Consider the following 12,155-nt stretch of genomic DNA (forward strand, 5'->3'; position numbering starts at 1 on the left):
GCATATTTAAAATTTTAAAACAAAATAGCGAAAATTTAAAAAAAAAATCCAAAAATTAAAAAAAAAAAATTTAGTTTGACAATCGACGGCAGAGCCAGAAAACTAACAGTAGAACGCRTTAACTGCGGTAGGACCGAAAGGTAATCGGTAATTTTGTATAGCAGTATAGCAACCGATATGAATCTTTTGTACGATTTGTTCCGAAATTAAAGCATTATCTTTGAAACTAATCCATGCCAAATTCCGTGAAGATATCTCGATAAATGAAAAAGTTTTTCATATAATAATCCGTTTCGGAACGGGCAGTTTCTTTGATTGCTATATATTGATATGYCTTGCATTGCCTTAGAAAATAAACCACGCCAAATTTCGTGACAATATCGCGACAAATAAAAAAGGTTTCCACGCAAAGGCTTGATTTTGACCGATCATTTTGTATGGCAGCTATGTATATGYTAGTGATTCTATAAGTATGATTTTTTCGGAGATCGTAGCATTGCCTTGGAAAATAGCCCATACAAAATTTCATGCAGATATCTCGACAAATAAAAARGTTTTTCATTCAAGGGGTTAAATTTGATCCATCATTTTGTATGGCAGCTATATCACATAGTGATCTGTTATCGGCGGTTTCGACAAATATGCAGCTTCTTGGGAAGAAAACCGCTTGTGCAAATTTTCAGATCGACATCTTATAAAAATTAGCGACTAGAACGCGTATCTCCAACGTTTCCTTCTGGGTGATACAAACTTCGAGGCAAACTTAACTGTTCAGGGCATAATTGCTTATTTCAAAAGGGTCTAAATTTGCCTTCATTTGCAGCTTACAACAGTGTACATTATGGATCTACATAATTTTTAGTCTAAACATTGCAACGTAAGTTATTCAGCTTAACTTACGTTGCAATGTGACACAAGGTTTTCGAAAAAATAAAATAAAACTTAAGCGCCGCAGAAAAAATCAAAACACAAATGCAACTGTTAAATTTGTTTTTCTTTTAAATTTGTTGCAACACTGCAGCCACATAGATGTAAACAAACAGAAACGAAAAGCGGCAACACAAAAGTTGCACGTTCAACGCAAAACGCGTACCAGCAATGCGAAATAGTGAAAAAAATTAAACAAGAAACAACAACACACGTTATTAAAGCTCTAGCATAAAAAATAATGAAACGCATGCACGGCCCGCCATAAACTTGTAAACTTAATGAATTTCGTTTTTAATATTTGGGAATTAGTAAGAATCAGCTGAGGAGCGGAAAAACAACTCCACAATATGTCGATAAAGTGCTTTGCCGAAAGCGCAGTTTAACAGAACAACAACGCAACTTGTTTTTGTTGTTTTCGTAATTATTTTTAGATTTGTTGTTTTTGTTTTTTTATCAGCCAAACCACTTTTAAAGCAATTTTTACGCGATAATATCATTCTTGAACCACTTTGCTTGGACACTTTATGAACCCCGCACTTTGGACGAGCACTCTTAGAGCCGAAGTTAGTTAAAATATACACCAGCGATATGAAACTGAATTAAAATTTTTCCAAAAAATACAAAAAAAGGTTACAAAGTAACAGCCAACGCACTAATTTAGTTGAGTGTCGCTCGACTTGGACTGAACCAACGAACGTACGCGCGAGCGATTGTTTAGCGAGGCGACGTAACCGACCAACAGCKCGACCGACGACAAGTGTGCCACTAAACTGCACGCGAAGCACATAAAAGGCGCGAATGTGCTGAGCAGCAGCTGAATTGAGCGCGCCGATGACGACAATRCATAAAAGAAATCAACGAACGTCCACGTAATGGCGTTGAAGCAGCGCAGGGTGGAGTGCGGAGCGTTTACGAGTATATGCGGTTGATGAGCTGCAGCGTAGCGCGCACGTAACCAATACAATTGACTGCCCAAAGCCAAACGAAAGCAAAAAAGCCAAACACTTGCTGACCGTTTCACCGCTACGATCGATTATGGCGACTATTTATTGGCGTAGAGTCGCGCGATTTGTATGCGACGAGTGCGGCACGAGTGTTACCCACCGACWCTGCTGTTACTATATACCATATATGTGAGAAAAAAACGCCCGCTTTGTCGAACGGCGTCCGTTGTGTTGAATGTCTGAATACCGACTGAGTTAAGAAATGTTTTGAAAACAAAAGTTTTGTGTCAGYTGGTGAGCGCTTTGATTGTMGCTATAGCTACATTGGCTGACGGACAGGCGGACGGACGCTTCGTTTTAGTCAAAGCTGTATGCAGCTAACCATTCACAGGCTAATCGTTTCGGTTCCAGTTACAAGTTGCAGTRCGGTTATATTGCTTCGCGCCGGCGAGTGCGAACGSATTTGGGCTCTGGCACAGTTTCGTTAGGCGACATTTAAACTTCGCTAAGTGCAAYGCGAGAGGCATTGTTGGCGCTCCACTCGAGTCTCATTTAGCTTATAATGTCTATAAATGTCAATAAGCTTGAAAGTTTTGTTACTCACGTGTACTGGACGACAACGCTGCGCGAGTGTGGGCAGTTGTTAATAGCGACGGACGGCGATTTCAATACATTTATAGGTTTTACGTTTTGTTTGCTCACTTATGACAACAAACTTATGTGGGCCACTAATAGCTGGCTGTTGCGAGTCTTTTTATATTTATAACAAATCAAGTAAACCCCTGTTGTAGCGGAGCTAKAGTTTTGGACCATCGGTTTGGATAGTATGAAGCTATGGAATTCGACAGACATTTGGACAATCAGTTTGGATCGAATGCAGCTCCAGAATGAACAGAATTTGTCAGAGAGTACGCCAGAGAGAGTACGCTGTGCCTCATAAAAGACATTTACGTTCGGAGATTGCTTAAAACTTATAAAAGACACCTTTGCCGGTCAATAGTAAATGTACAAAACAATATCGGCGGACCATTCYACAAAACTTTATAAACACGGATACTTTGTTTATTATCAAACGTCTTCAGATTAAGAACCATTCACTATGGCTTAACTTATTCGTTTTCTTGGGTCTCTCTAAAAAAGAGATTTCATGGATTAATAAAAAAATGTTGTGCAGACCAATCGCCGGAGGTTTCCTTGAACACAGTATGAACAGAATTAAATTTTCAAGACGGTTGGCAAACCCTAACCGCGGACTGGAAATAGATACCACAGTATCATGTCGTAGGCTGGGACGGGCTGATAACTGTTCGTTTCTGTTGTAGTTGTAAGGCATCCAGCTAAGGTGTGACCTCCCATCTGGCTGTTCGAGGSTAATCCAGATAGGAAGCYTTACTATGATTGGGGAAAGGGCTGGATCAAGGTGTCATGCGACTCGTGCGGAGCATCAGCCTGGTTGAGGTCCTTTAAATAGCCCAGCCTCGAAAGGAACTCATGAATACCCCTCACCTTCTGTAATAAGATAACCTTACTTGCGTAACCGATCTACTTCCCCTAAACTCGTAAAAATGAAACAAACGTAAAGAAGTTAAAGGAGTCCGGATCTCCAGTAAAAAAAAGTCAATGCGTCGCCCAGAGAATGACCAGCGAAGGAAAAAATACGGAGGAACGACGTGCTGCCTACCTACGGAGAAGTGTGCAGCTGCAACCGCCAACCAATGAGAAGCTCACAAAGGAGCTCCAAGATTCCAACAGCAACAGCAATCTTGTATAATTTTAAACTTGCACCGCCAGCACTGGCAACCAAGTGGCASAGGTCAGCTAAAGAGGCTAAGCCGTCAACCAAAACACCRAGGACAAASGGCGTCACGTTAGCAAAATCATTTGCTGACATRKCCCGGAACCGCATTATCATTGGTAGGCTRGCTGATGGAGATCTCGAAGGCAAAATTCTCAGCGCCCAATGGAAATGGKTGCAAACTGCGCTGACAAATGTGATGTTGGAAGTGCTATTATCYASCTTGYTGGCTGGRTTCAAAAGTAAATCAGCCCTAYGCTGTGAATGCCATTTGGAYTTGATTGAGGCTTTGAGGAAATTAGTGAAAAGACTTAATAATAGTGTAAGAAGCTTYTACTAGCAAATATATATGGTAAGCTGGAAGCGGTTACTGTTTGAAAATTCGAAATATATATTATATCAATTTTAATTGTGGATGGAATCAGTGGAGCGCAGAGTCTGTTATAGTTTTCTCTTAGAATTCAGAGTTTTTAATGTAATACTGTCAGCTTTAAGGTTAACACCTATCATCACACATCAGTTCAGATCTTTTTCAAAATCGAAAATGATGTGCCAGTCTAGGAAAGTTCGAAAAATGCCTTTAATAAATTAATTAAGCGCTCCATTCGCATATTCATCATTGGCTTAACACTCATCTCTCTCTTAACACATACAACACATATGCATAGACTTGTATATAGCAAGAAATTAGATAAACCCTCATAAAGTTGGGAAATTTGCATAAACTTAATAAATAACAAAACAAACAAAGCAACACCTTTGCTAATTGTTTAACGTGACCACCGCTTTCAAGCCATTCCAACCATTCATAGCATATAAATATGCATTAGTGTGGTGAGACAAGTGCACGCGCGCGTTTTTCAAACGTAAGAACTCACAGAGGCCGGGCACRCATGCGCGGGAGATGAAAAGCAGCAGCCGGCCAAGCGAGTAGAATAGCAATACGCCTAGCGCGGATCAGCAGACAGACGTCTAACTGGCACATGCCACTAATTAAGTCAATAATAAAGCTAATGGCGCGGCACGGCACTTATGCAATGCTCAACTGGAGCTTTCGTAACAAGGTATTTTTGTTGTTTTATTATTGAGTTATCCATAAAATATGGTGAGTAAGATTAAAGTTTTTTTTTTTTTTTGTTAAGAAACATTATGGATACAAGATACTTAATATTTTCGCGGGGTAAGATTTGACGATTTGGTAGGTAATATACGAGAGGTATCTCAGTTTCGAATGTTGGTTCGTCAACGTGGTTGTTTGGTTGGTTCAAAAAGACCGCGCGTGAACGCCAGTCCGCAGGCACTTAGGCCTTCATTACGCTCTCGGGTGGTAACCAAATTAAGCAACTCAGTTGATTTGGTATAAAAAATTGTATATTATTTTGCATCTCAGCTGCACAATGTCTCCTTAAGTTAGACAATTGACAGCCGTGGAATGTGTCCCGTCCTCAAATGGCTGAAGGCTGGGCATTCGCATAAATAATGTTCTAGTATCTCATCATCCTCCGCACAATCTCTGCATTCCACCGACTCAAGTTTTCCCATTTTCTGAAGATGGGATCTTAAAGGAAGTTACACTGTGATTACCCCTATAATGTTACTAAACTACCTTTTGCCTAGCAGTGGGAGCTGTTTGCTTTGTCCATCATTAACACCACCCTAAAATTACCTGTCTCTTATACACATCTAGATGTGTATAAGAGACAGGTCCATCATTAACACCACCCTAAAATTACTTTGTGGTGTGCCTTGGGTGTCTTGTGTTCCAAGACCTGAGGTGTTCCTCCTTAAAAAAAAAACCCCCTTGGAAGGGCTGAATGCCCTGAGACVGCTTGTGTCTCCAGCTACCAGTAACGAGGAGTTTTAAAACAATCTACGAAATCAYAAACTGAAATTGATGTTGATCTTCTGGAGACCAACAATCTGAAGACCTTCACAAAGTTAATCCATGAGTTCTGTCAAGATTTTCTGGTAATTCTTTGAAATACACGCAGGGSTTTTAGGGAGTTAAATTAAGTATTATGAAAGTTCTTGATCTTCGAAGAAATACACTGATCTTGAGGTTAACAGGTCGAAGATCTTCGGCTAATCAAGCTATAAGTTCTAAGGGGCTTACTATAAAAAACGCTTAGAGCTTTCTCCAGCTTCCGGCAAGCAAGTGAAGTTCTGTATTGATTTCGGCCTCGYCTTTCGGTAGTTATCTGGATGAGGCAGTTAAACACCAGAGCAAACTTTAGAAAAGTTATGGTCGTGTCAGTTTGAGAATTATTTTATATAACAAACGTTTCATTTTGASTAGCATAGACACAAATTTCCACACGTTCCACTTCCGAAATGTTTCAGAAGTGATTTCTTTACTTAGGATGTACGCTTTTAAAATGTTTACCGACTATTTTTAAACACCTCCTGGATATATGTAGGTGCATTATTCATTCGTTCCGTTTTCGAAGCGTTCCAGTGGAGATGTTCCGGTTTTCATCATCACCCAACTCTACATTTTTAWACCCTGAAAAGGCTACATTAAATTTGTCATGAAAGAAGTAACGGAGACCCTATAAAGTATGTTTATAAATGCCCAGCGTGTCGATTTAGCCATATCTCACTATATATAAGTGAGCTAGTCCCTCAATTTTGAACATATCGATCTGAAATTTGGACACGTTCTTATATATCTAAGAAGTTGCTCAATTGTCAGAATTGTGGTTGTCGGATTACTATAGCATATAGCTGCCATACAAACCGACCGAAAAAAAATCAATTTCTTGCGTAAAAACTTATTTATTGGTGAAGGGTATTCCAGCTGCAGTGTAACCGAAGTTAACGTAATTATTATCGCATCTATAATTAACCTAAGGGTCTTACGAGAAAAAGTCTAAGTATACAATAATTATAAGTTTGCGATTATTACTCGTGTAAAGCAAATAAAAATATTTTTGAAGWAAAMATATAATTCAATTGCACTTACGATCGCTAAGCAAACAAAAAGATACAGCAAATCAGCCGAGTGGACAGGCGCTGATGAAATTGGAAGCTGTCACAAAGCCACGACGAGTGTGGCGTTCGAAGCCACTCGTGCTGTTTATCGCTTGAAGCGTGGATGCTGCTGATAAAAAAAATAAAATATAAAAGCAAGCTGTCAAATGGTTGTAGAACCGTGATAGCGGCGACTGATAAATAGACGGTTGGTGCTTGTATGTTGGACGTGGTCTTTGAATATACTCCGGGTTGACTGTGTCGCAGTGAGGGCGCTAGAGTTCCAAGCACACTTCACACTTATCTCAAYACTWCAATTAAACAAGTGTTGAACTCAGCACCAAGAACAAGATGCTAAGTAAAATGYATGATAATGCTTGTTGTTRGCTTTGTTGTTGTAGTTTTTAGTTGAAAATTACGCCACAAATGATCTATAATGAGCTACTACGGGCATGATCACGCTYGCTTGCTTTGGYGCACAGTTCAATTGAAGCGTGTTGCCCAACAAACGCGGGGGGTTGTCGATAGCCACGATCACTAGCTGCGCAGCAGCTCACTAAGCAGAGAACCGCTGATAGAAGCTTAGTTTAAGGCGTTACAAAGGATTGTTTGTAAGAAAATGATAATATTTTTATTTTTAATTAATTTTAGTATTAAATTTTATTTGTTTTAGAACTTTGAGATTTCGACTGATCGCGTTACCGTCCGCGTGCTCTTACGTGTATCAAAWTTTTTTAAGCCGATTATCAATATTTGCATTAATTAACAATTTTCCAAGTTTAAATCAAATGCCACACTCTCTACAAAAGCAATTAACACTCAAACACGCGATCGATTCTGATCATCTGACTATGACTGGCGGTTGTGGCATACAAAGTGCAAAGCTTAAGCGCTTTTGTTTCAACGAGCATTAGCATTACACTCATTACACTCTATGGCGTTGCTTTCTATTCACTTTTTTTTTTCAATATGCATATTTTTTGCAATTTTAYTTCTCCCCCCAGCGGTCCAGTAGCGCTTTGTTTTTAAATCAGCATTCACACACGACGTGCTCTTACACATACTGMCACACATACATTACAAAATTATAGATTTTTTCCAATTTCAAGTATGTAAGTAAGTAAATAAGATTAACGTTCACAAAGGCAATGCCGCGCGATCACGTTTGTCAGCGCTGTCYCGATGACAAGTTTTCTACTGACAAGCTGTTGTCATTTCATAAAGAACACAACGGTGTGCGCTTTTTCAACTTGATTCACATTTAATTTCATGCCAGTGTCTATATATTTATTTACTTGCTGTCAGCTTATATACATACATAAAAGTATATTTATGTAATTAAATGTGTACAGTTACGTGTAGTTAAATGTACTGATAAGCAGCTTTGACTTTTAATATTCCTTGGTCATGCAGCAATTGTACATATATATGTATATATACATATGTAAGRGTRTATACAAATTTACTTATAAAATATAAATATAACGGGTTTTTCAATAAGGATGCTACAAAAATAGAGTGTTAGGGACAGCAAMCGACGTCATATTTTTCCGTTCCCACGACAGTCGGGTCTACGTAAACGGAACGTACCCGRATTTTTATCCGGCCAAGGACTGTCAGCTCGGTAGAATTCTGCCGTTACAACAACATGCCATATTTTTCCAGGTTTTTCTGCAGTAAGGTTTGCCATTTCATCATTCAAAAATATACGATCCAATTGAGGAAAATCCAAACCAGTATCTTACACATCGTTCTCAAGCTTTGGACATCTCTGTGACGTCGTTGTGGCGTATTTATCTTGGATTACATCCCTACRAGATCAAATTGACGCAAGAACTGAAACCGCTTCATCACCAGAATCGTCGTATGTTCGTGAATTGGACTGAGCAAAAACTTGAAAATGATTTCGATTTTCATCGAAAAATCATATTCAGCGATGAGGCTCATTTTTGGCTGAATGGCTTCGTCAATAAGCAAAACATGCATATTATTGCATGGTTTGGTGCGGTTTATGGGCCGGCGGCATCATTGGCCATCTTCTTCATTCTTCCCTGATAATCAATACCGGCACATTACTGWGAATGGGAATCGCTAACGCTCAATGCTAACCGAAAATTTTTTGGCCGAATTGGCTGACATGACTYGGACAATATGTGGTTCCAACAGGACGACGCCACAAGCCTCACAGTGAATATCACAATCGATTGACCGCTTCGGACATGCGATTTGACGCCGTCAGACTATTTCCTGTGGGGCCTTGTCAAGTCTATGGTATATGCCAACAAGCCAGCGACGATTGATGAACTTCGTACGAATATCGAACGTAAAATTGCARCAGTATCGGCCAATTTATGCTTGAAAACCGTCGAATATTGGGTTCTGGAAAATTTTCGTAGCGCTCTTATTGAAAACCCCGTTATATTATATATATTTATAAACAAAAGTGCGGCTACGATTTGTGAGTATAAATCTTAAAAAACACTTGTTTATTATTACCACTGCCTTGCGGTCAAAAGTGTTGTTATCAAGCGAAAGTATTACTATTCATACATATATAAGCTTCCTAGTGGTCAAAAAGTTGGCAAAAACTTATAATAAATAAACAGTGTCACGAGTATTACCTATTGCTAACGCAGAGTTGCTAATGACTAATGAACAGTGTAAAATCATAAAAGTTGGAGACTTCGTTCTAGGTTTGTTTGTGTGACATCTATATACTTAATATGAAATTTACCGATCCAACCGAGATTAAATCTCCGAAAAACAGCCCTTGGTCGGACAAAATCCGGGTAAATTCCGGTAACGTAGAATCGGCTGTCGCGGGAATTGTGCAAAGAAAAAAGTAAAACGCTATTTCTCCACAATTTTTCGCTTCCTCGCTGCACGGAATCTAACCCTTTGTCCACTAAATCCACAACGACCATATTTACAAACTGGATGAAGGAGTACAGACTTGACTAGGAGCATCAGGAGGTCCTTCCTCAACTACGTAGACGACAAGAGACCATACRCCGACCAGATTTCGGACCCAACTAACTTCAGACATCCACTGACCGCCTATCGCGCGAGCTGGAGTTGCCGCGAGAATCGATTGTGACCCTTGCGCAGCTTTCTTTCTGTATACTGTAGCAGATTATACCCCTACTTAGCCAAAATCGACCCAACATATCAATAATACATATGTCCAGCATCTTACGGGGACTACATAGATAACCGTTACAACAACAACACATTTTCTTTAAATTCACTTAATATTCTGGATTACTCCAGCTAAAGCTACCTTGGTAGTCAAATATTTRTTTATGTAAGCTTCGTACGATAACTTTATGAATTTTTTCATTTTTATATAAAATAGTATAATGTTAAATAAATATTATTTATACTTTTGCTAGCGTTATGTATAATTTGGTTTTACTATCGGTGTTATATCAAGGTCTCGTTTGCATAACTTCTTTTTGTTTTTGTCACTTAGCACTACACCTGTTCCCTATTAGATAAGATAAAAAGTAATTACTAGGGTGATCGCTACTTTTAAAATTATAGAATCTTACTTGGCATGTAGGGCTACATTGCGATATTTTTTTAAATGTTTTTTTCAAAAACTGAATATTTCAAATTCTTAATAATTAAAACAAAAGTGAAAAGTTAAAAAAATTTCGAAAATGTCGAACTTAATGTTCGAGTAGCGCCAACTTTTTTATTTGCCATGATATCTTCACGAAACTTGGAATGAATGAAATGAGCCAAACTCGGCACTATAATCTCCAGATATGTATATTGCTTAAATCGGACCACTATAGCATATACATATGTACATTTGTAGCTGCCATACAGATCTGAGAAAAAAACGCTCGAGGCTCCAATTACCACCGTAAGAAATTTTACTAATAAGAAAAATGGCAGTTCGCTTTCTAATTSCCACCATTCCACAATTCTTCTACAGAACAACGTAGTTTATATGTACATATGTATGTATGTAATTACACCTTAATTGAGGCAATTAGCAGTTTTTCCCCACATTAGTGTCGACAATATAYATATTAACTAACCAAAATGGCACACCTATGAGATAGCAATAATATCCTAACCTAATAAATAGCTAACTGTAAAATTTTCCTACTCCCAGCAACATTACAAAATCAATGCAATTATACTATAATTATATTTTCGCACATAACATATAATGATTACGTTAGAATTATGACTAGGTAGACCAAAAACCGTTACAATGAGTAGGCTAAATCACRCAAACACGAAATGTAAACAAAGCAACAATATCGAAACAATAGTCATAATATAAACATACATACATACATATGTATGATAGATAAAAGAGCGGCAGGTAAACAAAATATAYGCAAATTTCCTTCTGACTTTCCTTTCACAATGTCTATTCACATACAATTACATAAGATGAACTTACCACCATTCACGCATTGCCCCCACATTGGGCGCTGATGAAGCGTTGCTGCCATCACCGACACTGTTGCGATTGATGCACAGTGTTTGGTGGTCCTTGTAGGCCGCCGCAGCAGCCGCATTTGTGGCCGATGGTATGCACTCCACGGCGGCTGAGCTATTCTTACGACCATTAACATTACTGCTGGCGGACTGCGACATTTTTGTTTAGTGCTCAGTGTTTCTATTATTATTATTTTTGTTTTTGTAAAAATTGAGTGTTTTGTTTTTATTTGTTTAATACAAGTGTTTATTGTTTTATTTWTTATTTTTGTATTATTTTAATGTTGCTAAACACAATGCAATATGACAATTGGCGCAGACGGAAGTGCTTATTGTTCAGTTGTGTCCGTGCATGTGTGTGTGTGTGTGTATGCTTTAAAGCGTTGAGAATGTAAATGGAGGCTTTGAAATGTTACACTTAAGTATGRGTTAATATTAAATTTTAATCGGCACGATTCCGATTACTTTGGCGGAGGGGTAAAAAAAAAACCGAATTTCCGTATAAATGGGGTATTTGCGGATATGGGATCTTCTCCAGAGGAGGAATATCGAAAAATAAAATAAAAATAACTTATATTTTTTAAAATATTCATAATTAAAAGTTCAAAAATTTGCACTAATAACACATGGTATTTCTTTATATTTCACTAAATTTATTCACGTTTTTCATTCTGTATATTTAAATATAAATATAGTATATAGTTCACATATGAATTTTATTTTGTAATATTTTACCAACATAAGTTTATGAATTCACACCCACTCRTCGTTGCCAAGGTTAGATTGTTTACAATTATGAGGGAAACGAGCGTTGCCACATCTTAAACATAAAATATGTAGGATTCTCAACGATTTTTTTTTTTTTTTTGCGTGTTCTACATTAATTACATTTTTCAAATTTAATTGAGTTGTGAACACTTTTCCCATCTGCATATGTATATGTATAATATATGATTTATATTTAAGAAACACAAATAACTAAAACTCTATGATAACATTATAAAATTTATATCATATCAGGATGACTGAGGTACTTTCGCGTAGTACTTCGGCCG

At 38.0% G+C, this 12,155-nt stretch overlaps 1 protein-coding gene across 5 annotated transcripts in view; it reads right to left on the reverse strand.

The window, feature by feature from the left end:
* Window positions 1-12,155, reverse strand: part of LOC108967159 (NAD kinase) — a 48,855-nt gene that overhangs the window by 35,575 nt on the left and 1,125 nt on the right. For 2 of the 5 annotated variants that reach the window (XM_018930422.1, XM_018930421.1), the window contains exon 2: window positions 11,063-11,502. In XM_018930422.1, coding sequence (XP_018785967.1) covers window positions 11,063-11,259 — 197 coding nt within the window. In that variant the 5' untranslated portion in view covers window positions 11,260-11,502. Of the gene's footprint in view, window positions 1-1,511; window positions 2,111-6,631; window positions 7,787-11,062; window positions 11,503-12,155 lie in introns of those variants that run through there. The other 3 variants (XM_018930425.1, XM_018930420.1, XM_018930419.1) reach the window with 3 other exon arrangements.

Source organism: Bactrocera latifrons, unplaced genomic scaffold (assembly GCF_001853355.1).
Source record: "Bactrocera latifrons isolate USDA-ARS-PBARC rearing strain unplaced genomic scaffold, ASM185335v1 scaffold_179, whole genome shotgun sequence".
Lineage (NCBI taxonomy): Eukaryota > Metazoa > Arthropoda > Insecta > Diptera > Tephritidae > Bactrocera > Bactrocera latifrons.